The sequence below is a fragment of the Agelaius tricolor genome, unplaced genomic scaffold, assembly GCF_023055355.1.
Source record: "Agelaius tricolor isolate 1412-34295 unplaced genomic scaffold, bAgeTri1.0.p SCAF_18, whole genome shotgun sequence".
Lineage (NCBI taxonomy): Eukaryota > Metazoa > Chordata > Aves > Passeriformes > Icteridae > Agelaius > Agelaius tricolor.
Genome location: NW_027269278.1, coordinates 8243752 through 8271363, shown reverse-complemented (window position 1 = coordinate 8271363; position 27612 = coordinate 8243752). Strand labels below are relative to the sequence as shown.

The following is a 27612-nucleotide window of genomic DNA, read 5'->3' as shown; positions in this document are numbered from 1 at the left end:
GCAAAAGGGCAAAGGAGAATCACAGGGAATGATTATTCCCAGCCTCCCTGAAGGGCATGACAAAACCCTCCTCCAGTCTACAGAAGTAGATTAAGATTTGCTTGCAAGACATCCTACTGATTTCCATATGTGTTGAGACAGAGCACTGTCCAAAATCATGATGTATTTTCTATAGGAAAAGGGCAACAAGGCAACAGGCCTTCAGAGAAAAAGTAAAAGCCCAGTGTTCCTTAAAACCAAATACTGATGCACCAATCAAGGACTCCAAATAGATAATCACTTTATGGAAAGAACATTTATTTTTGCTTTAAAACTTGTGATCCATAGAAATACAATAAAATCAAAATGTACACAAAACTTCTTTTAAAAAAAATTTTGGTTCAAAGAAATATTTAACATCTGAGGTACAAAAGGCACAAGACCAAGCACCCAAACAAACAGAATTGATCACAGCACTGTTTGCACCACTACCACAGAGGGAGACTGTAGGGAGGAAGGCAGGGAAAATGTGGAAATAACTGCAACCAAAAGACATGAATGTGTACAATGCCATTTACTTTCTTTCACAGGAGTTACATATTTTATTGTTCTTTTGTAGTAAAGTGCCAGGACTCTGGGAGAAAAAGATGGATCATTTCTTAGAAATGAACTGGAACAAACAACAGTAGAAAAGGAGACAGAAACAAAGGTCTGCAGCAGGCTGGAGTTCAGTCAACTTCTGTTCTCCCACAAGGTCTTAAGAATTCATTTCCTCTTTCATGAAACCATTTGTTTGAAACTGTGAAAACAGGGAACTGGAATTAGTTATCACCATATACCCAGTGTGGATATCATCACAACCTAGATGGATGCTTTAGGTAATCTTTCAGTTTGGGGATCCATGCTTATACTTCTCCACTCACCCAAGGGAAAACACGAAGAAAGATGTAAAAGGCTGGGGAAGAAAGGATCTTCCACAATGCACTATTCTGGAGCCAACACTAACAGAGCAGTGTATTCTGGGGCTTGTATCACTGACAGTCAGCATGCTCTGGCACTCCAGGGGCATACCTTGGAGGCTAGGGGATATAGGTATGGGAACAGATGATATGAAGCTTGATAAGCTTTCAGCAGGAAGCAGAAATTCCTGATGTCCAGACACTCCCATTTACCTTACAGGGAGCCCTCATCCCTTTGCAGCTCAAACTATGGGCAGATCTTTGTAGGAATAGACCTGATTCTAGCCAAGTGATAATCCAAGTCATTCTGATGCAGTACACAAACTCATTGACAGTCTTACACTTTGTGCTTCCATTGACACAAAAACTCACTAGAAAAGCTATAGCTGTACCATGCAGCTGCTTAATACTTCATGAGATCAACAGCAGGAAAATTCATTATGGCCAAAAGACTCCAGTGGTTGAAGGAGTACCCAGGTTATTAAATGCTTTTTTAAGCGGTCAGTGTATCCCCAGCTTTACATACATGAGACTTCCTTCAGGATTTATTTCCAAAGAAGTATTACTTACCCCATTTACACCCTACTAGTACCGGACAAGCTGCATGTCTTGTTCTATAATCCCCCTCACCACTTCTGAAGAGATTGTACCAAAACACTGCTGTTCCCTGAAAAGTGAGATCAGATCTGGATTAGTCAGAGCCCAGTCAACATAACCAGGTTAAAGTAAGGGGAGGAAGATGCCTATGGATTCAGCTACAGGCAGCTGGAAGCATTTTAACAGGTCACCATTAACAGCACATGAAAAACTCTTAGTCCTGTTCTAGTACTGCCATTTTCAGAGGACAGAGGAATTCTACTGAACACAAGTTTACTTTGTTAAAAACAGCTGTACAGAGAAACTGGTCACTTCACACATTACCAGCAAAGGGAGATGCCCTTTTATCTGCAAGATCACTGCAGCTGCAATGAACTGCACTTGTCACATCAGCTGACTTACACAGACTGTGCTGAGGGAGAGCCAGGAAATGGAGAGAGAAGGAATAAACCCAAACACACAAACAGACTTTACCTTCTTGGGCCATATTGCTGCCCCAAAATCTGGGAAAACGGTAGCTCCTCCAGCTTCTACATCACTCATCTGAGAAAACAAAGTCCACAAACTGTACATTTACAAGACTTTTTATACAGTCCCACAAACAATAAATGTCCCAAGGCCTGACATTTCCACTTGCACCTCTACAAGCAGCACTGATGAGGAGGGTGCACTTCAACCAGCACAAACTGCAGAAGAAGCAGTACCTGCTGTTGAAGCATTTTATTTCAGCTGAAGGCTTTTGTGCAGATTATGTATATCTGATATGGATTTCCTAGATCATGTATCCTCTACTTCAAATAGCCACTGGAAGTTGTGTACCTGCAATGTTAATAAGCTAATACTCTAGAACAAGAGAGAGGACTTCAGAGTAAGCTGGATTCAAGAATTTCATTCTACTTTATGATCCAATTAGGAAAACAAGTGTCTGTTAAACCACATATTTCCTCGTAAATTGAAACCATGCCTTTGGAACTCATTTTCATAATTTAGTTTATGCATCTTGGTCAACCACTTCAAAAACTACACAAACTATTAGAAAAACCTCTCTTTCTGCACTGTTTCTGTGCTGTTCACCAACAGTCTTATGCAATTTCAAGTGCTTTAGGCAGCTCAAGCTTCAACAGCTACAGCTATGTGAGTCTAAACAAAACCATGGATCTTTATGCTTTGCCCTACTACACTGGAATGAATTTAACCCTATTTTATTCATCAGTAACAATGGATTTGTTGTAAATTCTAGACTTGACTCAAACCCCAAAGTTTCTAGAAATGCTCCCATTAAAAACAGAATGTCTTTCCACTGACATCAGTAAGCTTTGGGTCAGATTATAATTAAAAGAAAAATTAGTCAGATCCAACTCCCACCAAACTTAAAACTACTTTTAATACACTCCCCAAATCCCCACAATCCCTATTGTAACTTGGACTTCTGTTTATAGCAAATATTGTTACCACTCTGGTGTCCTCCTGCTTGGTACAATAAAAGGGCATCAGATGCCACAGGTGCACAGGTTTTTGCCCCTTCCAGCTAGAAAGTGTGTGCATGCAGCCTTGCAAGTTAATACACATCTTAGCCACAAAACAACTCTTTTTAGTAAGGCTGGTGGTACATGTATGATGTGCTATGAGTTCTGTATTGGACAAACAAGGGCAAAGTGCCTTTGACCATGTACAACTGGCAGAGAAGATGTGGATTGTTCCTTCTAAATCAAAGCTCATCCAAAATTCCAAGGACCAAACAAAATAAAGATTGACTCAATTTAAAATTTCTTTGCAGCAGAATATTTCACAGTTACCCATCTTACTCTAATTCTTGTTTTGAAGATTATATGCCTCCCCACTATACCAAGTTGAATGGTATAGTGTTTCTGATTCTGTTTTGAGCTGCAGTTCACTCTCAAAATATGATGTCAGCCAACAAATTTAAAGTTCTGTGATAAAAATATTTAAACTATATCACTAAAATCTTAAACACAGAACATGAGGTGATCCTAAAGATATAGTGGGTACAGGTTGATAGATAAAATAGTGTCAGAAGACTACTGTGAAAACAAGGCCACTATTCCCAGTGGCAGCTGTTTAGGATTCCAGTGTACATGGTCTGTGGGCTGCATAATGCATGCAACTAATGAATCTTTCAAATCTGCACTGTAACCTAGTTGCACCAAGTTCATCAGCTCTGCCTGCCTTTGTTTGTTGAAGCAGCACCTGTGCTGAGCAACTGAGCAACTCTGGCTTTGCCACACAGCTGAGGAAGAGGATCACAGACCACAACATCACGTGCTGTCAAACAGTGGTGGAAAAATATGACTGTCTCACATTAAGTGGCTGCTAGTCAAGTTCTCCAAAAGCATACCACATGAGTACCACACATGTTTCCCTCTCAGAATTAAGCCAAAGTCTCCTTTCTCCCACGGAATCCACTTAGGTAAAAGATTCCATAGCAGAGTGACTGAAAGGAGAAGATGGGTCCTAAATTTAAATTTTCTGCTCTGACATTAAGTACCACCAAAATTCTATCAATTCAGATGGGACAGCACCTGATGCTTGCAGGAATAATGAAATTCCTACTGCCAGATGCCAGGGAATCTCAACAAATAATCAACTGCACAAGCTGTAAAAAGATGCTGCTGAAGTTACACTCAATGCATAAAGGATCATCATACTTACATAGTTTAAAAAAGTGGCCACACGATTTCCAGTCCCTAACCGCTTGAAAGCATCTGGCTCATCTTTCTATAAAATTAAATGAGAATAACTGCAAATTTCCAGCTCACAGCCAGCAGACAGACAGAGGTACTTACATAGTTAAGAAACGTCGCTAGCCTATTTCCTTCCGATTTGAGTGTGCTGTCAAAGGGTCGCTGCAACAGACAACAACTTTAACCCAGGTTCCCAACAGGCTCTCACCAGAGCTACCCACGTGCAGCTCTGCAGAGATCCTCAAGCCCAATTTAAAGAGCTGGAACAGGAAGGGGACAAGTGATACAGGGCAATGTTAAAGCCATCACAAGTTGCAGCCAGGGTGCACAGCTGCATGCACAGAGCACTTGGATGTGACAAGGAGAAGTTGCACTGAACAGTTCTGGAGGGAGAATAGAAGCAATGCTCTCAGGGCCTGTGGCACAGATGTTATCCAAGCAAGGTCAACAACAGGCCATTATTGTTCTGGGCACTGATCCAAAGTCAACAACTGACATGAATACAAAAAATTAATCTTCAGTGGGCTTTAGATAACAGTCTTGTAAATGTAACAACTCAAAGAAATACTGTCATGAGAAGAGCAAATGCATGTTTTGACAGCAGACAAAACTATAGAGTAGTTTCAGGTGGTTGCCTGTCTAGGACTAAAGACCACATCAAAAAGATCAAATTGTCTTTAGTCTGTAAAAAACATTGAGTTTCATTTATTGAAGTTGAGATCACACTGGTGCCAGTGTAGAAGCAGAAAGAACATCTAGAATACCAGTGTCTTTCCTTCAAAAAAATGAAATTAGAAATTTATTTACATTGCTAATAGTCAGGAAGTCATTCCAGTCAGGAGACATCAAGCTGCATTTTTACACACAAAAGCAGTAATGCTCAACATTTAAAGAAAACAATAAATCAGTATTGAAAAAGACAAACAGTAGGGAAAACCATAGTGACCATGTCTAAGATGTTGTAGTTCAATCTGCTTGAAGCATGTTTTAATGAACAAGTGGTCTTTCCTGAAATGTGTTCATAAAGACCCCAAGACTTGCATATGCAAATCCAATCCAAAAAAGCCAACACAAGAACACTGAGATACAGAGAATTCCCTGGTTACTGCTATTGCTGTGAAACCCAGGTCCAACTATGAATTTCTGAACTTCAACAGCAAAAATGTAATTTGAACAACCAATAAAATCTCCAAGTTGTAATAGGCAGCTACTGAAGTGCCTCTATTTGAGAACTGTGAGGGAATAAAAAGCTTCAAGGCTGATCAGAAGCTGGGGAGACACCGCAGCACCTCTATTTCAACACCAAGTCTGTAATCCACAGAGTGCCTGCAGGACCAGACCCGAACTGTGGCAACCTCTGCAAGTGCCTTGCCTCAGCTGACAAATGCAGCCAAGTTTATGTTCCAAGTGGAGCTCTGCTCCAGCTCCTAATCCAAAAGTAAAGTCCACAGTGGCCAATTTGATGCCTGAGGTCCTTGAGTTCAAAGGATTTGAAGAGAATTTAAGAACACTTGCTCAACTCAGGAAACTAAGCAGACTTGAAGTTAAGAGGAAAATTCTCATAATGGGCCAAAGCTAATGAATACAAACTTCCATAGTGTTAAAACTTGGATTTTTTTTTATTTTTTAAACAGTGCTAAGTTGGGAGGCTTCAATTCTGCACTCAATTATTGGGTTGTATACTCTGGCTGCAGCAATCCCTCCTACCAGGTAAAACCACTGGGACAATCTGAATTATGCCAGATCCCACTGAAATACCACAGAAACCAAGGCATCACATGGATTTTATATTTGAAGTTAACAGTCACCACAGCTCTTCAGTATGCTTAGCACATCCATGAACTTGTTGAGGGTCATTATTAACAATCTGCTCTTCTTTTCTCCCACAGCAAACCAGAGCTGTTCTTTGCCAGGCAGAGCCCTCTAGTGCCTCGTGAAGACCCAGCACTAGCACCTGTGCATGCAACCTGTGCTGGAGCACTGCCCTCAAAACCAACCCAGGGAACTCTTGTCAGACCCCAGTGCTGCAGCCACTCTCAGGGGTCTGCCAGAAGGGCTGTACTACCCATCAGGATTTCCATAATGTTTACTTTTCAGGAGGAAGGTGGAAGGATATCTCCTCAGTCAGCTCCTGCAAAATGCTTTAAGGCACCCAGCAAAGCAGGGTTTGGACAACATCACTGAACTCAGAAGCCTAATGGAACAGGGCAGACTCATAACCCAGGGCTTGCAGACCTCAGTTTACAAATAAAACAATGCAAAGAGCACATTCAAGTGCTGCATGACTGTTTTAGAGTCTCTGTACTGTGTAATGAATCAAGGTCCCAAAGGCAAGCAGGGAGATTTGTTCATTATTCTCTTGAACTTTCAGCATCAGAGAAGGCAGTGCAAAGGCTTTTCAGAATTCATAATTCATCCATGCAACAGGGCTACATATTAAATGCTTTAACAGAAAACACCTTCAAAAGTTATCTCAGACCAAACTGTTCCCTCCTCCCCACCCCCTTACGAAATAATTGCAAATGTGATCTTACCCTAGAAAAATCAAAGTGTGGCTCGTACTGCCCTCCCATTCCATAGTTGGCAACCTACAGCATGGAAGAAGGAAGCACATAAATATGTATTGAACTGCAAGTGACTGCTGCAGAACAGCACTTGCTCTCAGAAATCCAAAGCAGGCTCTGAGAAACAGCACTTTGTGGCAAGATGATTATCTACAGTACACTGAATTTATTTTTAGACTGCCGGAACTGAGGTACACAGATGAGAAACAACTTGAGTGCTTTTTCCCTTTTGTAGCTTGAGGGTTTGTACTTATCACTACAACAGCTTGTTTAACATTCAGCAGCAATAGTTTCACCACATCTTTTCTTCCTTCATCTGAAGGAAAGGCAGATCAAAGTGTGCAGCTCCCTGTGAGTTCAGCTTAGGGGACAGAACTGGACTCTGTGCCACTCATGTATGATCTGTTACACGCAAATGCCTCTCCAGTTTCACAGAAAATTAACTAAAAAGCACCTCTTCATTTACTTTATAATCACATAATATGCTTTAGTGACTCTGAGGCTGTACTTAATGTGTCTCCCAGACCACTACACAATTACCTGGTTTCTATGGATAGCCTGTAATCAAGAGTATTTCTATCAAGCTCTGAAACAGGAATTCAAGGAGCATGGAGGAAGAGAAACAGTGAATAGACTAACATACAGCTATTCTGGCAGTGCTGTACTACTGGCACTCTTCTTCCCAACAGCCATCCAAAGAGCAGAATTCATATCAGACTATTGCAAAAAATATTTGAGTCTTAGAAACATTGAACTAGGACAGAAAATAAGCTTTTGCAGACTTAAAAAATAAGCAGCAGGCATTTCCCTCAGAACAAACTGATAAATATCAGATTCCTGCCTGAAGTTATCTTATATTGCTTTGGTATCTCCACCCTTCTCTGCCTGGCAAACACAGGGAAAACATCTGTCTGCACCAGAGCACCCTAACCAGCAGCTAATTCCCCCAGGATGAAGCCAGTGCACCAACCTGCAAGAGCTCAGCTGTTTTCACTGTTAACCCTGTGATCTGCTGCATTCGCTGGTTCACCTTGGCCACAACAGGATCATCATCCTCCTCCAACCACGAGCTGTGGGAAGGACAGCAACACATTATTTTACAATACCAATCACCTCATCACACTTCCCAAGGCAGAAGGATTCTCCTGCCCTTTCCTTCGTCAGATGGCTAAAAGAGCCATTTTCCATGCATTTGTTGGGGAAGCTCTGGTTACATGCAAAGCAGTTCAGGTTTTCAGACATAGGAGGTAGCAAACAGCAGCTGTTGAGCACAAAAACCTTAAAGCTCAGCCCTTCCCTCTGCTTACCTCTTGGATACCCTGTAGCTGGCCACTGTAAGGACACCGGTTTTGGGATCACGTACTGTGGCTCGTGCCAGCTGTGACAAAACAAATCCCAAGGGGGAAGAAACACATCAGCTACAGGATAGAAAATTTCTCACATCTTACCAAAAACAACACATGATTTCTCCAACTTCAGTAACTCACTGGATGAAAGAGCTTCAACCTGGAATATGATCTGATTTCATGCTAGAACAAGACATGTAGAAACACAGCTACAATCCATCACCTGCATCTGATCCTGGAAAAAGTCTGATAAACTGCACAAGCCATGATATTGATTAAATCCATGATTTGCTTGCTGAACAGGTTTTGAAGGCACTTTTTTTGAACAGCTGGAGTCAATATTAGCAAGAAGGAACAACAACAAAAGTTAACAACATATGAAGTCCAAGTTCCTAGCAAAGAGAAAATCATTGGATAGTCCATGAATTTATTCTGCCTGCTCCTCATATGGACTAAAACCCCAACCTCATTCTCAGATGTAAAATAACAAGTGAAAACTTTTACAGAACGAGTTACAAACTATGGGACAAGCAAATCCCCAGTAGTAGAAAACTCCCAAATATAACTCTCAACATTTCCATGCTCAAATTTTCCAGCTGAGAGATGCCTGGAACATCTAGCTCTGATGAAGGTAACTCTACAAAAGCACAGCACACCTAGACATTTTAAACAGTGAGTATCATCACATGTAGGCCATATGACCAGATCTGTAGGGAAAAAAATGGAACTTGGCAAAAGTGACAGTTTGCTGTGGTGTCAGAGTGACAGATGACTGCTTACAATACACCAGCTCACTTTGGTTTTATTCTTGCAGCTGAGAACAAGAACTGGGATACTCTTTTCTTTGACTGTAAACTCAGACCACATTTAAATTTAACTCCTGCTAACCACACACACTCTAAATCATACCTCTTTTCTTCCACTTAATTATAGGTCATAGAAGGCCTTTTTATTTGCCTCTTCTTCAGGGAATGCAGTCATTATTTCCTTCATTTTTCCTCAAGTAAGTCTCCAGCCAGCTTTACACTCCTTGTCAGCTGTCTTGTCCCTATACAAGAGTTCTTGGCACAGCTGTTGCTGTAATTCTGACTCACTGTTATTTTGTTCCAGATTTTGCCTGTATAAATTATAACAGAAGAGCCAGACTGACTGAATGTTGTTCTTCACTGGTACAGTGAAGCATAGCTTTGGGGATATATATTTTGCTCCCCAGACTTTTCATTCTGCTGCCATTTTCAAGCTTGTACATGCTTGCTTGATTTCTGCACCTAGTATATGATATAAATAAATCAGAACTCAAGCCTGACTGCTTTGATATAATTTCCTATCTGCTCTGACAGGAAGGTTTCTTCATTTAAGACACACAATCTACGTCTCAGCTGGTACAAGCAACTGATAAATGTGAGGCTTCCTCTCTCAGGGTGGAGAAATCAGCCTTGTAACAGGCTTTTCCTTTCAAAAATCATAACACCCTTCATTGGTCAGAAGCTTCACTGACTGTTTCAGAGTCTGTTTAGTTTAGCAAACTCTGTTATTATTTCCTTCTGAAATTCTGCACTGCTGAAAGCCTGTAGCATGAGCTCAGATATCCATGCCTCCCCACTTCATGCCATATTCTTGCCTGTTCAGACACTCCTGGCTTGCAGGTAACATTAAGAATTTTGGGAATATGGTTCTCATACTGTGATGGACCTGCCTCGATGCTATCCACATCAACAGAGCTAAGAATTTTTTTGACCCTCTCCAGCCAGTTCTGATGGATTGCCTGAAAAGCTGGATCTACTTTTTGGAAGTGGAATAACAGTGATTGCATTTTGCAAAACAAGCATAAAAAGCAACTCAACTGCAGCTACTCCCAATCACATACAGATGTTCTTTCTCTACAGAAAGTATTGGCAAGTGTAAACTGCAGATAATGTTTAAGTGCTTGGACTCAAAAGTAAAATTGTCTTACAAATGCATTTTAAAATAAAGTGGTCACCCCTTTCTGAGCCTAAAATAAAATAGCACTTCACAGTTCTGTCTGAAAGCTTCCATGATTCCTAACTAAAATTTCCAGGCTAAAATTAAGCTGTACTTATTAAGGACCATCTCACTACAGGACTTGCATTTTCCATTCTTTCAGAAGTACTGCAGAATTTAAAGTTATTCCTAGAGCTGAGGTTTAGAAAAAACAACTCATAAGGAAATGGTTCCTTTTTAAAAATTGACAATTTTCATTTGAATCTTAAGGCTATAATATTTACCTACTCTTCTAGGGACTGACTGCAGTTCTACACTACACAGATTACATGAAAAATTCCTCTAACATTAGTAATATATGCAAAATTCAGAGACCAAGCATTAAGACTTTCCATAAAACTCTGAATAAAAAATAGCAGTCTTTAGACAGTGCTTTTATTTGATAAAATAGATGAAGTGATATGCTCTATGTGAATACTTCCATTTTATCTGAAGCTCTTGAAGTTTTCTACTATGATGTAATAGGAAAAATTCTCCATTTAAGGAGGTGAGATTCTTCACTGAGACAGAAGTGTTCAGCCAACACTTCCCTAGCTGGCTGGTAGTCATAGAAGACCAGCTTCACAAACATCACAAATTATTAATGATCTGGGGAAGCATCAGTTTCTCAAGCTGTTTCAAATTATTTATGCTTACATTTAGAAATACTTACAGAAGGGTAAGTCTTCACTGGAATTTTAGTACCATATTTCATATGGTAGCCTGAAGAGTATTAAAATGAACCATTCTCTATAAGCAAAGATTTGTTCAGCTTCACATTTTGCTCAGAGCTGACAGAAAAAGTATGGGGGTGTCTACTACTATCACACTGCCATACTACTTTTTGCCAGAAAGGTGACAGAAAATTCCACCTCCAGAAAAAACATAATTACTAGCTTTGCATGAGGTAGCTGCCTTTTTTATTGTGTGCAGAGTCACCAGAACTCATATCATGAGTAACAAGAAATATCTATGGTTTAGAACAGAAGCAGTGGATTCCAGGATACACAAACAAACAAAAAAAACCCACCAACAATCCCAAACCTCTAGGTATTATTCTACACAACTTACATTTTTCTCTTTCCACTTCTCTTGAGATTCAGGGTTTTTAAATTTCATTTAAGTTTGGCTCCAGTTCAAAAGGCAGATTCAAGACATATTGTACACCTACTCCCATCATTTTAAGTCTGCCATTTATCTTTTCAAGTCTAGTCTCTAATTTCTTAAAGCTTTCTAAGCCATTTACTGAGAACTTTGCATAATTAAGTGCAAGAATGCATAAGTACCTTTGGGAGCCTGGGCTTTATGGTCCTACATCACCAGGCAGTTTCAAAATCATTCTCTTTAGGCCCACAGCTGCAGTGTATCATCTGTAGTACAACACCAGATCTTTCAAATCCTTTGCTTAGTCCTTGCTAATAGACACTGAAGCATGGAATTGGCAACTATTGGTGAGATGGAAAAAGGGAAACTTACCTTTGGCTTAGCTAGTTGTTTAATCTTCTCAATTTCTTCATCAGACATGACATCGTAGTATCTCACAATATGAGGACTGTCCCATTCATCCTCTTCTTTAAAGGGAGCTATCAGCAGATGAGGGTTTCTGTTTCCATCATGGTACCTACAAAACAGCCTTTTTTGTCTTCGAGGTGTCTGAAACAAAATGCCAAACAAAGCATTGTTTGCTCAAACACTTTTCTTGAACTTCAAACAGGTAAGGCAAGAAGATGAGCTTCATTCCACAGACATTGTAAAAGCCATCAGGTGACCAGAAGATACAAGAGGTAAACAAGAGTGATTCTGCAATTCACTGCAATTAAAAACAAGATATCCTGCTCCAAATACCACTGAGCAGCATCTGAAATACTAATCTTTAGGGGAATTAAACCATAATAGGTTTCAGATTAAGAATTACACAAGCAATGAGCAGTAAAAAGAAGTCTGGTTTTCAAAATTAAGACTAGACAGATGAAATAAATTGGTTCTTTTCCCTGGACTAAGAATTGAAGCGATATTTGTTGAGAGGTACTGGAAATCACTTGGTCAAAACAGTCACTCCAGAAGAACATGTCTAAGGTGCAAAAGGGAAGGAATAATGTGATTCCCTGAGTGTGGTAAAGCATAATCAGCTCTCAGGGGAAAAAGCCCTGTATGGCTGACTTCGAAAAAGCTGAGTAGACAGACTGAGGAGAATCAATTTTCAACAACCCTTAAGAGGTACAGCTAAGAGTTGTTTGTGTGTAACAGCTGAAGACTGAGAAGCCAAGATATAAGATACAAATCTCAGCCTGGACAGAAACAAACTTAAATTTTTCTTAAAAAAAGAGCTTCACAGAAGGAAAAACAACATGTTCCACCAAGGTTGACCACCCTTATGCAAAGGCAGCATAGGCAGGAAATTGTTGTCTCTTACCATTTTCACCCCTTCACCTCGGCAAAGGGCCTCATAGATATCACGCTCTGGCAAGTAGTCAAGAGGCCTCTCATAGGCTCCACTTTGCACCACAGCTTCTGTGGTTGTCACAGTCTTGTTTATTAAATTTTCTTTCTCCTTCTCCTCTCTTTCCTTCTCCAGCAGCTTCTCAAAGTACCGCAGATTACTGCCTGCCCTTTCATGAGTGCTGTCTTCATTGAGAGAAAACCAGACAGAAATGGTGATTTTTGCAAACTGTTAGGACAAACAAGTCCCTGTATCAAGACAGCAACAATTCTTATCTCCCTAAAGCATTATCAGGCAAACAAAGGCATTAGCTTCAGTCTGCACTGAAAATCCACACTGGGAAGCTTCTGTCTTTGCAAAGGAGAACTGCACTAAGGATACAAAAGAATCCTTTCTGGAAGAACCCATCATAAAACTTGTACTCCAAGAAAAACAATACAAGTTTTTGTTCTTCACATTCCTCCTTTTCTCTCAACTTTTCTGACCAGTTCCACCCAAGATGAGCAGATCACCAGAGCTCATGAGCAGGGACCAAGGTAGCCCACTTGCTGTACCCCTCCTTTCCACCATGCTGCTCACCCACACTGCACAGGCACTCTTTAGCCAAGTCCTGTGGTGGAGTCCAGCCATAGTCTTCAGTCCAAAAGACTTCTCTCAGGTTGGGAAGCTCTGAGCCCACCTACAGCACCCATCTGTAGCTCTACCAGGATTATATGGGAGCCAGCCTGGATCACTAGCATCTTTGGACATTCTAGTGATTTATTAATGATGTTGGTAAGAATCAATTATCATCATCAATAGACCTTTATCCCAGATAACTAAGAAGGAACAATTCCTTGTTCATCTCTGTTTCAGGATGCTACTACCTACAACAGATTCTTTCCTTTCGGGCCTTCCCAGCTTTACTGTGTTTATCTCATGGAACCAACCCAAAAACTCACTCCAGTCACCACTCATTAGAACACAGGGTAATAGTGGCCAGACAGGGAAGCTGAGCCCCGAGCAGAGGAAGCTGCTGCTTTCAGAAGGGACTGCCAACTGTGTTCCACTGTTTGCTGCTGATAAGGATTTGCATTCTGCTATCAGTGCTAAACCCCTAGAGCTAGATTAAATGCATGTTCATATTCTTGTAAATTTAATTTAAGAATTCTAGTTCTGCAGAAATTAGACTAATAAGTATTTTGCAATAGGAAGGCTTCACCCACTCTCAGGATGCTGCTAATATCTAAACTAGCAACCAGAGTTCATTAAAAACCCCATCAAATACCTAACACAGGTAATGTTAACTCTAAAGGAAGAGGACAGACCTTTCCACTGCAGGAAGTAGGCAAAGGTGGATAGGAAGCTTATTTGCTTACTCAAGGGAAAACTAAAAACAGTTCAGAAATAAAAAGAGGTTTTAAGAAACTCAGATTGTTCTGAATATTCAGAAATAAATACTGTAAGATCTCAGGCAAAGCATTCCAGCATCCATGAGTACCTGCACTGAGGAATAAAGAGGTACAAGTAAAGTCAGTAGGACTTTACAGAAGGTGCAGCACTGCCTATATCTGTGGTAGCCTTGATCTCCACTTGAGACAAGCAAGGCTTTAGCCACTGCCAAACATCTCAGTACCCTCCAGCAAAGCACACAGGCAGTGAGCACAGTCAGACACACCAGGGCCTTGGGTAACCACAGCATGGACCATAAGACAGCTTGTTAAAGATATTTCATATATAAATAGACTTTTTTCCAGGACCCACATTTATTATAAGTGATCTGTCAGGATATCCTTTCCAGTCAGCTCACCAATGTGGATGGGCCATGACTGTTCTCAGCTCTGCTGCTGACAGCACTTCCTTGCTAAAGTAACGTGGTCTTTGCTCTTACCGAGGGATATCAGGCGCCTGGTGAGCTCCATGGCTCTGTGCAAGTCCCCAAACTGGAAAACAGCATAGCTGAGATAATCTAGGATCTCTACTTTGCTGACTGTTGTATCCTCCCCCTCATCATGCTGTTTCAAGGCCTGCTCCATCCAGAGCACAGTGTGGTAATAGTCCCCATCGTTGTAGGCTGTCTTCCCCATGCCAAAGCAGTCACCAACTGTCAGGGAGGATCTGTATTTTGTTCCTAAAAACAAAAAGACAGTGTTCAGCAATCCACACAAGCACCTTTGCCTTAAATACATGGGACACGTTGAGAAGTATCTGTAAATACACACTTTTATCATCCAAAAATGTTTCTAAGAAGCAATGCTTTGACAATATTTTAAGTTCAGTACTAAAGTGATCACCATCAGAATTAAAGAGTAAACTGCCTTAATTTTATTCTAATTCATTCCTTTGGAAACAAAGAGAAGTTTAACAGAAGTTACAGTGGTAAGCTATTGTGTTTTCTGTTGTGGACAAAGGAAGAGCAGACTAACATTGTAACAGATTGGACCTAACCTACAGATTAACACTGGTAGATGATCAGAGAAGCCTGACTACCTGCACAGCCAGCTTGTTTCTCTTGATATAAATCTGTATTTGTACATAAGCAAGCTGATGTTGGTTTAAACAAACTAGGTGCCCAGTTGAGATGACTGCACTGATTTCCAGTTGCTCCAGCTCAGAAGATGCACATGTAGGACTTAAAATTTAGTTAATTATTAATGGCTAGTAACACTTACAACAAATAAAAATATTGTGTCAGCTCATTTACCCACACACCAATGAAGCCTATTCAGTTAGTAAACACCATGTTGGTACCCACCATAACCTGTTTCAGTAGGTGTCTCATCAGCAGCAGCAAAAGCAAACATTAATCAGGACTCAGCTAATAATCAGACATCCTAGTATCTCTTGAAATTTTCTGAAACATCTGTAGCAAAACCAGGTAATCCTCATTTTATAAAGGACTTTTGGAGAGAGTTTGAGGATGTTACCACTTCCTTCCTGTTAAAGCCAAGGAGACCTTGGTGCACTGACCTGGCAAGTTCCCTCGAGACAGGGTTTCAGGATCCAGTTTATAGGTGTCCTGCAGGCGCATCAGAGCCTTCGCCGCTCCGGTCTCATCTTCTTCAGTTGGAAAAAACTGACGCTGGATTGTAAGATTTGCAATAAAGCCTTTGCAGTAAAAGGGCAAGATGTTACTTCCAGAGCTTGAATAAGTATCAGTACAAGATTGACACAGAAGAGGAAACATCTGCTCTGGCTTGAGAATTACGTTTCAAATAACCCAGATTTAAAGCCTCTTATTAGGCTCAAAAGTTATAAACACATTGTTTTCTGTCCCTTTACAAGAAATACAGCTCATGAGTAAAAAAAATAAATATCTAAACTCAATTTCCTTGTGCCACAAAATTACTGATGTACAATGTGAATCTAATGATCTTCACTGTCCTCTAACGTCTCTCTGACATGAAAACTTAACAGCTTTCATCATATCTCCTGCAATACCCATAGAGACAACTGATTTCAGGTTGTAGTACTAAACAATGATCTCCAACTCAGTATTCCAACCTCTAAAGCCACAAGAGCTTTTCAAGTCTCAGTTCCAGGGACAGAGACCCTGATCCAGGATCCCCTCATTAGCATAGGGCCTTACTCAGTGAGAGAATTAAACCTGACAAGTAAACCAGGTGATACTCAGAAGTAAAATTAAATGCACTAAGTAAACATGTCAGGGTTACACAGCAGGTTGGTTGGGCAGAAGAGGAAGCCATCAACTGAAGGAAAACAGCCCAACCATTTCTAATCATACAGAAAGCCAAACTGGAAAAAGAAACCTTTAGAAAAAATTAGTGACAGACGTATTCAATAGACTTGAGTATTTTATTTCCATTTAGGATAACTATTCCAAAAGGCAATAAAAGCCTTGTCTGGAAAAAACTTTCAAGTACCTAGACTTTAACATATGCAGAGTAGAAAGGGAAACCATGTGGTGTTCTGCCTGAAAAACACAACCACCTCTTCCTCATTTTCCAAGAGTCCAGTAAAAATAAACCTCCGCTTAAAAAAAGGTATGCAAGCAAACTCAGGCAGACACTTGAAAAAATGATTAAAGGATTAGTACTGGAAGCATTTGATTTAGAAGGATAGGTTTAGAGATAGCAATCATATGTTATCCTGGTTTTGACAAACTACAGCATCTGCCAACTCTAATGCTGGGGCTGATACAGGTATCCCCACCAGTTCAATATGGGACTCATTTTGATTCTTAATCTTATTCTCTGATCAACATGGTCAAAAAACTGTGATCAGCAAGAGAAGCAACAGACTGGGAAAGCAAATGAAGCAGTTTATATACAAGAGAACAATAGCACTCATCAGTTACCAGCACAGCTTTAAGTACTTCCCATTCTCCCTTTTTCCCCAAATAAAACAGTTTGAGTCTTGACTAAGGCGTGTTAAGTTGCAAGTTTCACCCACTTGGGTAATCAGTACACACAAGTCAAGTCCTTAGCTGCTTTTTAAACAAACTTGGCAATAATATTTAAACCACAGCCAAGCTTGTGGTTTTCTGGAACACAAGGCTGCCTCCTGACAGCAGTCCCCTGTAACTCCTTACCATTTGTTGTGTCCTGAAGAACCAGGTTTTCCAATTCCAGCCAGTCAGTATTCAAACGCTTGACAAGCTTGTATGCATTCACAGGGTGTGCCAAATACCCTTCTGGATCAGAGGCTGATTTGCTGGTCAGTACATCCATCTTTTCAGCCCAGCTGGAATGAGAAGCGTGCACATGATTAAAGAAGGAAGATGTGCATTCATAAATTGTTCTCGGGCATTTATGAATGCACATCTTCCTTCCTAAATCATTCAAATTACACATCTAGATCAAATTATTGCTGTTTTTACTGTCAAAACTGGCTTTCAACCTTTCAAGTTCACAAGGATAAAGTGGAGTTTTTTTTGATTACAATAGTCTCTTTCAGAGGGAAAGTATTTCCCTGTTTACTATTTTAAACCTAACTTGAGCAGGCATGCATCTCAGTTGTAACAAGCCTTAAAAATACCAGTTTATTCATAGATTGAACAGATATTCTCTTTACCAATACTTGAAAAGGATATTGCTTTGCCTCCAAATGGCAGCTTTTCAAGAAAAGAACATTTTGTGTCTATGTGACCAGAATTCCTACCATTCCACTACTCCATAACTCTATTCTCATCCTACACTCCCAAAGGAAGGTCAGATTGACACATACAGCCTTAAGCTGAGAAGTTTTTTGGAAAGCACAACTCCTCCTAGAGGCACTTGGCTCCTCTGAACCTGGCCCTCATGTAGCCTATCCTCCTGTCACACCCTAGTATATATTGCTTTTGGCTAGGAGAATTAACAATCTTCCTACATGACACAAAGTATCAGCTGTCAGCAAGAGCCTTTCAAGTGATCCAAGCAATCAGCAAACATCAGAGATGTGCTCAGGTGCAGCCAGGCTGGCACCTGAAGAGAACAGGGCAGGAGAACTGGCCCTGAGGGCAAGGCCAACACAGAAGGGAACCCAGAGACTTGGTGAATGCCACTGGCACACTTGGCTCCTGTAAGCAGGGCTGATGGCATGAAACAACAAGCAGCACAGAGCACTGGCACACAGAGGCATTCAGCTCTCACGACAAGACTGACATGACTGATGTGTCCTCTCTGCAGGAGTCCTGTCATGGTACAAGGACAGGGCAAAGGGGAGATCCCACCAGAGCACCATTTCTAAAGAAGCAAATTCTAAATGATATCTGAAGCAGGGACCTTTGTAGGTTAATGGGAATAAATTAAACCAAGTTAGTACCTATCCTCTCCCTGCGATTATCTACTGAGGAAATACCAACAAGATATAGCATCAAAGAGTGGTGACAAAGGTGGGGTGTGATTGAACACAAATGAGCCATTTTGTCACCCTTCATCACACAAATCTCCCCTACCTTTTAATCTGAGAGAGCTTTTTCTCTTCTGCTCGGATATATTCCTGTAAAGACTGTACCAAGTCCTTCTCCGCATAAATCAGGTCTGTCATTTGACCTAAAAAGAGTAGGAGCAAATATTCATCAGTTCTAGAAAAGTAACAATTCCCAAGTGCACACAAAACAAACCTTAAATGCTCAAGGGCTATTAAAACCATCACAAAGAACAGACAAATTAAGGATGTGCACTTCAATGCCTGCACCACAAAAGCTATCAGACACACAGGTCTGGCATTCAAATGCTTCAAGGGGCTTTTAAAGTCCCAGCTTCAACAGTTCATGCAGCTTTGCTCTGACCCTTCCTCTGACTCTGAATTACTTTTAGTACTACAAGTGCAAGCAAGAGAATTAAGAAAGGTTTGACACTCATACAGCTATGGAGACAAAGCAACAAAAGATCCAAATTGTTGCCAAAGCATCTGTTCTACATATGGACACAGCTTAGGTCACTCTTACAAATTACTAGTGTAACCACTAACATCATTTAAAGTTACAGCTTTACAATATGGGTAACCATGGAAATAGCCTAACATTACACGGAGAGGAATTTCAGACTAATGTTCATAGACTCACACACACACTCTCCTGATTAGCATTAGTGGAAATTGCTAACATATCAGTCCTAATTGCTATGACAAACTTGGCTTTTCAAAGCCCAAACTGAAAGAACATTATTAGATTCATAAATGCAACCACAGCTCCAGCATTCCAAAGTAATTATGAATGAGGCATGATTAAGCAGATAGAAGGCAGCAGGATGTGCTATTTTCAGAGTTAGCAAAGGTTCAGAAATAGGTAAGTGTAAAGAGATGGTGATCCTTTGTGGAAGCTTTGTATAAAATGCTACTTAACTTAGAAAAATCAGAAGCAAATAGTACATATGCAGTTAAATATTGTTGAGCCAGCCACAGGGCACGTGAGGAGCTTGGCAGCAGGACTGGCTGAGCAGTTCCACACAGTGGTGCAGAACAACCCACCAGGAGCTCTGAGCTTTGCCATTCAGAACCAGCTCCACTGACTCAAAGAACATTCTGGAGAACAGCCAGTGGCAGTTAATCAGCCTCTAATGCCCTTATGGAGGGCAAGTCCCCAAACTGCTCAACAGGAAAATGTTAGAGCAATTAACAGCAGAAAACTCAGTTTGTGCTCATTTGAAGCTCTACCACAATCATACATGATTGGATCCTATTAGAACACAGGAACTAAATTGTGATAAAAATCAAAATATTTTACAGATTTATTACAATGCAAATTCTTTAGGATTTAGTCAGGCCTAGCAAAACACACAATGTAAGGGAGTTACTGATTTTTCCTTCTGATACCTTACTTCAGCTTTTTGAGAAGACAGGACATTTTGGCTGCTGGGGAAAAATAAAAACTTCACATATTTACCACTTCAACTATTTTCATAACTCAAATTCAAGAGACTAAGCTTTCTAGAATAAGGTGGTGTGTTCTGTTTAAAATGACAACAGATGCACAAATCCTAATAGAACACAGAGGCCATCTTATTTTACTGACAGAGGCCCCAGAGAAACTTGAATCATGTTGGTCAGTGTTCCAAGACAACCAACTGCAAACAAATTGCACTGATGCTGCAGAAGAGCAGCTTTTCCTAATAGAGACAGTGCTGGCCAGGGCCACATGAAGAAAACCATATGCCTCAGGTGATAACTTTAGCAGTTCTGGCAATCACAATAACCACATCACAACATCATGCACTGGTTCTTTCCACACCTATGGAGGTGAAGAACTCTGCCTCTGCGTGCCAGGTCAGGAAAACACAAGGGAAGAACATCAACTGCAGCCAGGGCTTCATCTTCCAGAGATACCTGTTAAAAATTAAAAGGAAAAGAAGGAAAGAAAATAATTAACCTATTTGTGAGAAACAAGCCAAAGCATTAACCTTTATCTTCAGTCATTTTAACCTCAAGAAAATTATTTAGACACTGAATTTTAATTTTTAAAGCTTGAAAAAACTCTTCTTCAACCATAGGAGCTGTTACTTAACAGCATCAAATGCTATCTTGCATACTCTTTGGGATTTACATGGAAGACACTGGAAAGCCCATATGAGAAAAGGGAAACTATATATACATATTGTCCACTGAGACAGTGAGAAAAAGCTTTTTGCAAGAGCAGTTCAGCACCTTCCCTGTCAGACATAACTAGAGCTGGAAAATATGAGACCCACAAATTATATTCCAATAATAATAATAGAAGTCTAAATTAAATGGGTTTATAGCATTCTATAAAACTCAGTTATTTAAAAACTGTCTAGAAACACAAATAGTGAGAAAGCCAAACAGAGAAATAGAACATTTTGTAGTGTAGAAGTGGCAGCAACGGTTGGAAAAGTTAGAAGTGAAATTTCCAGTTCTCCTTATTCAAGATGCATTATCTCAGCATACTGGCCTCTGGGCACAGCCCTTATAACTTCTGGATTTCAAAGGCTGTGCCAGTTTAGAAACCCAGCCCCAGAGATGGATGTTGAAAGCAGATTGTTCCACTTCCAAAAGCACAGCCTGAGGGTATGGGAGGAAAGCCAGTCTGAGCAGATGGGTCAAGTGAAGCCAGGGATGCAAGGGGCACACAGAAGAGCCTCCTGGGAGCTCTGATCACCAGAACACCTTCTCCAGGGGCTTTGTGAGGAGCACTGCACTGGGATCACCCACAGCTCACTCCAGAGCTGCCTGCCCACCAAGCAGGAACAGGCACCAGTGCCAGCCTCGTGCAGGAGCACTGCTGCTCAAACTGGAGCTCCTGGCACACCCCTGCACAGTGTCACAAGAGGTGACAACTCTCCACCTCAGCTCAGGAAGCAGTTATTACTTTCCTGCTCAATGTAACTGGGCAAACTGGTGGCTCAAAATTACCACGTGTGACCCAGTAACTTCAAATACAGTAAAAATGCAACTACTGGGGGCAAAATGGAATCAACCTGAGAAAGGGGAATGGACGGGAAAAAATGAAAGAAAATTACATGGAGTGTCCTGAAATTTCAAGCAATGCAGCAAATAGGAAGGATTCAAGATAATTCTGCAATAACTCTAACTTGTTCCCTTGGGCTCCACACATCTGCCTCCAAAAGATGAAATACCCACAAGACAAAAGATGAAAAATGGATACTTCTTTCTTTCAAGTCCACAGCACAACTGAAACTCTCACCCTCAGCTGGGCTCACCAGTGCCACAGAAAGCAAGACCAAATACATCCTCAGCAACACCACCACCACTAAAAACATTAGGAATAGCTCTGTCCTCTGTTGTGTATTATCACAAGGCAAGATGATTATTTTTAAATTATTCTTTTGATTGCTTTACAAGACTACACAAGGAATCAGAATCATTTACCACAACAGTTTGCAAGCATGAGTAAGCAGGAAAATGTCTCACAGTATCATAAAAAGTCTTCTCCCTTCCCTCTTTTGTTTCTCACCCTCCTGCAAACCACATATTCCCAAAGTGCTTGTTTAAGTTAGTTAAGAACCAGTACATGGGTAATCTGAGAAATGAATAAAGCTGAGTGAATGGTGCCATGCAGAGGTCTGCCAACATTACAAGCCGCAGTAAGCGATGCAGCAGAAAGCACAGCAAGTCAAGTGCACTTGGGAAGTACATTAATTTGGATATATTGAGCCTCATCTGTCCAGCTGAATAGTCTGCCATCAGTTAATGGAGTGGTTTTTTGGATGCATATCATAAAGCCTGGGAGAACAATTACAAGTGAATATTCCAGTTAAAACAACTCTACACTCTCCTGCACCTCCTCACCATGTTCTCTCATGGCTGAGGAAATCTGCCAAGAAGCACTACAGCTACCAGCTTGTCTTTATAGCAGGTCTGCAACAGCTTTACCATCCTCCTCAGTTTTACTTGAGTCAATAAACAGAGACCACAGTAAAAAGAGAAAGCAGCTCTTGCTCAAACAAGCAGGACACCTGGCTGCAGGGTTGGCAGATTGTTTGTACATTCTTTTGACAGCTGTTACTGGGAAAACCAGCACAAATAATGAATTACAGGAGGCTGAATAACCACAGTCTTGGCTGGCAGGAGCGTGTGTGCACAGCAACACGTACGTGTGCCCACCCCACTGGGCTGAAAGGAGGGCAAGAGGGGCAGAAGGGGCATGAGCAGCTCATGCCTCAATAAAGGAGACCAATGTTTGTAAAGCAATGTGTTTTATTCAAACAAAACTGCCAAACACAAGCCTTTGTAGAACAAATACTGCCCACATTTCTGGCTTTTCTTTTGTGGGTTTTGGGTTTTCTTACTTTACAGTATAAGACATCAGTGAATCATTACTCCTATGGAAAGAGTGCTGTCAGGCCCAGAGAACACTGGCAGGAGGAAAAAAGTCCTAGACAAAATACACAAGGATGGAATTTTTCTCCACAGGTTAGACTGAATTCTTTATTAAATAAGCTTTCTGCAAACCTCATAATCAACAAGATATAAAAATAGAGACCTGACCTATTAAAGGGGAATTGCTTGCATATCTACCATGGTTCCCAGTTTCTCTTTCACTCTGAATTCCATATCCAGTCACAGGGAACACAGGCCAAAAGGGAGCACTTTTTTCAGGTCAGAAGAGGAAACAAATACCTATTACATCCAGTGCCTTTAGGACTCAACTTCTGATCACACTGATATGCTATGGTCACCCTTATTCACCATAGTACAAGAGAACTCCACTTGCCTGACAGCCTAACTAAAAACAGGGACAAAAAAAGCAAGTCCTTCATCTAGCTCCAAATTTGCACAGACTTCTTATGCAGGAAAATTAAATTAAGCGGAACCAACATAAAACCAGTCTGTACAACATAAAGAATACAAGTCATAGCCTTTATTGTGGTAAATTAGACCAGAGTGTTACTTGTACTCATATGTTAACACTTTTTGATCACATGAACTCCAGAAAAAAAAAAAAACCAAACAAAACCATGTCCTTCCACTCCTCAGTTAAAGGTGGCAGCACTCCCTCTGCTTATGGGGCTTCTTTAGGGGAGGAGGGGAACTGGGGTGCAATCTAACTGCTCCAAACTGCTACCAGCAAAGTCACCTCTTCTTCCAAAGACTGGGTGGGGGAAATTTTTTTCAGAGCACACAGGAATGGTTTCTTCTAAGTCATTAAGGCAGAGTATTGCTCTCTGCTTACAGACCCAGAATCTGCTGCAGAGGAATAAAGCTTGTGAGACAAAGTATCATAACCAGATACTGTCAACATCTGATTAAGATACCATTTTTCTGAGCTACTGGAATACAACATACAAGCTGATGACACAAGGAAGGGTTACAGCCCATCTCCTCTTCTGTGCTTGTCTGTGCTGTTAAAGACACCTGGGAAATCACTCAGAGCAGCTCCTTCCATTTAAGTACCATGGTGAAATCCAACAAGCAAATCACTAATTCAAGATCACCTCAGGCCACTGATGAGCTTTTGGCACATGTCACCATCATATTTTCTGGAAAAATCCCCTTGCACGGGATTTTTCTCCTGGGAAGCTGAGAAGCCTCAGAGAAAAAGGAAAACAATACAATCTCATTTGCTTCTCCTGTGTTTTGCTGCTTTGGAATGTGGTTTGGACATTGTTTACCAACAGGTGCATGTTTCATGTGAATTGTTTTTACTTAATGACCAATCACAGTCCAGCTGTGTCAGGGCTCTGAAGAGAGGCTCAAGTTCTCATTACTATCTTTGTAGCCTTCTGGCTGTATCCTCTCTCTATTCTTCAGTACAGTTTTCATATAGTATTCTTTAATATAATATCATAAAATAATAAATTAGCCTTCTAAGAGCATGGAGTCTGATTCATCATTCCACCCCTCACAGGGGACCCCAGAAAATACCACAGGTGCACACAAAGTTGAGGCTCTGAAGTTCTGTCCATCCTCTAACAGCAGTTTGAGGTTGGACTGTTGGATGAGACACAACTGTCTGGGGCTCCTCCAAAGGCCACTGTTTTCCACCCTATGATCCTGCTTTCAGACACACTGAACTGGGGCTGCAGATGGCTTCATCCCTCTCCCCTCCACAAGCAATGGAGCTGCAAAAGGAGGCATTAAGCTGCTGTCAGTACTGAGGGCTGTAAATAAGGTTCATGATATCCAAGTGGAATATGGTACAAACCAAAAACCTGCAAGGCTGCTTACTTATTAAGAGCCAAAAGATAGGCTTAATTATAAACAGATTTTCAAGATGATGCCAAGGAGGAGCCTCTCTCAATACCAACCAAGAAAGGCAGCCACAAAACCATTCACTTGTAGCAGTGTTTCAAGTCTTGCAGATTTGCCCAGCACATGATAGCAGCTATAAAACATTTTAAAAGTTATTAAATAATAAGGAAAGAAAACCTATACCATTGGCTGAAGACTTTGAACCAAGTAATTCAAAGCTGAAATTCATTATCCACATGAACTCAGATGCACCAGTGTTCAACCCAGCCCCTTCCTCCAGAGCACACTTATTTTACTGCTTGAAGCAGCTTATGCCAACATCACTGCCTTTCTTTACAAAGCATTTTAATATGCATCTAAAACCAATTATAATTACCTAGCAAAACCAGCAATGTGATTGCCTTGTGCTTCTCAAGGCAAGCCAAAAGAAAATGAGGAAAAGCTGTTTATTTGCAAGCATTAACAAGGACACAGGACAATCATGCAAAACTGCTGGCATTTCTTTTAACATAAAATAAATTATAACCACCTTAGAAGCCATAATCACCCTGATTAGCTCCCAGTATTTTTTTCAAGCCATAACAAAACATTTCTTCCACACTCCAGCAGAGAACAAAACTGATGCAAAGTCTAAGGCACAGCAAATCCACTTCAATCTTACTCTGCAAGCTCTGCCTTTATAAAGCAGCCTGGAGTCAAATCCCACAGTGTTGGTGAAGACAAAAAGACTCTGGGCTTTTTCCACTACAGCTTATTTTTTTAGCATTAATATCTAGACTGCATTTTACTGTGCAAAGGCCATAACTTTGGTATATCACCATACTTAACATAACTTGAAATAACTTAACATTTGCCATATAAAGCATTAAAAGTATCTTCCTGTTCAGAAATAAAAGGAGTTATTTTCATATTAAAAGGTCTGCTGTCAGTGAACTGTTTCTTTCAATTCAATTTAATTAAAATCAGGCATTATCTCAGAGGTTGATCCTATTCTAACATCCCCCTAGAACATGCCTGCTTCCACACTCCATGTTCTCACATCTCTGACATATAGAAAACCATGCACAAAAATCAGAACTAGTCATAGGAAAAATATCTATGTTTACAGCTTGCTTCTTTGGAAGTTTGCCAATGCACACAGCATGGAAATTATAAACAGATTGGATTCCTGACTTAAACCTCCAGTGAAAAATTTCTTATGCTTACTGGTAAACCCTGCTCCCTCTGCTGTTACTCTCTTTGAAGTGTATAATTCCTGCACTGCCTCCCAAAGTATGATTAGTCACATTAAAAAATTGAATCCCAAGAAATTATGGCATTAGCAAGAGGCCACATTCTTGTCTGTTAGTGTCCCAGCACTGCCAATTTACCATTGCAGAATAACATTCTGCTTGTGAAATGTGAATGGCAGTTACTGATTGCTATATATGTTCACAACATACCTGTGGGATTACTTCCAAGTCCTTAATGCCAGAAAGATGAAATATTACCCTGGTAAAGATGGCCACAGCAGCCTTCCAGCTCCACTCCAGCCTCAAAGAGCACCTATGAAACTAAAGAGAAAGAGGTTTTGTTACAAAAATGTCTTCTGGGGAACACTACTTTAATACTGAGGAAAAGGGACGATTATTAGCTGGAAACACCAAACATCACAAAGTCAGACAGTCCCAAAAATAGCCTTTATTTACATATCCTCTCTCCTCCTGGCTTCCAGGTTACAAGGACATTCTTTGCTTCCTGAAATTAAATTACTCCTGTCTAGTCAAAGGCATGTTTTGCCATCTTACGACATGCCAAGCTGCTGTGCCCCAGCTGAGCTGTGGTAACACTTAAGTAATGCCTTCAGTTTTCCCCAGCTGCTCTCCCGTGCCTTTGCACAGCCTTTTCCACCGAGGCTTCAGTCGCTGCATCACACAGGTCACACACAGCTGCCTGTGCTCTCCTGGCTTGTCCCCAGCTCAGCTGCACAACTATGTAGGGACACGCTTTTTTTTTTTTGTAAACAAAGCTCAGAGTAAAACAAAATGAGACGTGAGCAGAAGAAGTGCGGTTTGAACACCTCTATGAAGCTTAAGCCATGGCTTGCTCTGTGTGAGCCTGTGGCAGGCAGGGAACTCGCACAGCCAGCTAACGCAGCTGGCAAAGTCAGCTGGCGGTGATTTAACCGGGAATGCCAGTCCTATCAAACCCAAACAGCGCCGAGAAGGGCAACAAGCTCTTCCACTGTTTTTGCGATGACAGCTCTAACACGCTTACAGAGACGCGTGATGTTTTGAGGTACCGCCGTCCCCCCGAGCCCGGCCCGTGGGGACCGCCGGCCCCAGCAGCGGAGCGAGGATCCCGGAGAGGATTGAACCGCGTCTCGCCAGGGCTGAGCCGCCTGCGAAGCGCTCGGACCGCGCTCAGGGCTCCGGCAGCGGGACCCCCGCCAGTCCCGGGGAGCTGCGGCAGCGGGCACAGCGTGCGGCGGGCTCCGGCCGTACCTGTGCCCTCAGCGCGGGCTCCGGCCGTACCTGTGCCCCCACCCTCAGCGCAGGCTCCGGCCGTACCTGTGCCCTCAGCAGGGGCTCCAGCCGTACCTGTGTCCCCAGCCCTGCCCCGCTCGCCTCAGCGCGGGCTCCGACCGTACCTGTGCCCTCAGCCCCGCTTGCTCGCCCCGACCCCGCTCGCCGTCCGGCCGCCGCTCCCGCCGCCCGTTCTAGAAGCGCCCCAGCCCCGCTCACCGCGCGGCCGCCGCTCCCGCCGCCCGTTCTAGAAGCGCCCCGGCCCTTCCAGCCCCACCTCCCGCCGGCCCCGCCCCTCTCGGACCGCCCCCGATGCCCGAAGCCCCGCCCCCCGCCGTAATGCCGCGAGTAGCGGCGCCCCAGCCCCGCCGCCCGGACTGTGCCCGGCTCTCGCAGCGGCTGTTCCGCGGCGCAGAGCGGATCCAGA

General features: G+C 41.7%; 2 protein-coding genes across 6 annotated transcripts in view; one reads left to right on the top strand and one right to left on the bottom strand.

The window, feature by feature from the left end:
* Positions 1–27612, top strand: part of PDLIM4 (PDZ and LIM domain 4) — a 246788-nt gene that overhangs the window by 144730 nt on the left and 74446 nt on the right. The gene's annotated exons all lie outside the window — the stretch shown is intronic.
* Positions 277–27474, bottom strand: P4HA2 (prolyl 4-hydroxylase subunit alpha 2). 5 transcript variants are annotated; one of them, XM_071443172.1, is made up of 17 exons: positions 27405–27474; positions 26124–26234; positions 20243–20337; positions 18467–18563; positions 17120–17271; positions 15538–15675; positions 14459–14698; positions 12562–12773; positions 11625–11801; positions 8109–8179; positions 7772–7871; positions 6772–6825; positions 4340–4399; positions 4206–4271; positions 2010–2078; positions 1509–1605; positions 277–778 (listed from the first exon to the last, which is right to left on the bottom strand). In XM_071443172.1, exons 3-17 carry the CDS (start codon positions 20322–20324, stop codon positions 708–710), a joined length of 1686 nt encoding a protein of 561 aa, XP_071299273.1. In that variant the 5' UTR covers positions 20325–20337; positions 26124–26234; positions 27405–27474; the 3' UTR covers positions 277–707. The 5 variants fall into 5 exon arrangements, with proteins under 5 accessions (XP_071299273.1, XP_071299271.1, XP_071299269.1 ...); XM_071443170.1 differs by lacking the exon at positions 4206–4271; XM_071443168.1 differs by lacking the exon at positions 4340–4399.

Coding starts and splice junctions, on each gene's coding strand:
- P4HA2 (XM_071443172.1), bottom strand. CDS start 20,324: ATGAAGCCCTGGCTGCAGTTGATGTTCTTCCCTTGTGTTTTCCTGACC. Junction 15,676..17,119: donor TCTTCAGGACACAACAAATG/GTAAGGAGTTAC, acceptor TTTACTGCAAAG/GCTTTATTGCAAATCTTACA. Junction 14,699..15,537: donor GTCTCGAGGGAACTTGCCAG/GTCAGTGCACCA, acceptor TTTTGTTTTTAG/GAACAAAATACAGATCCTCC.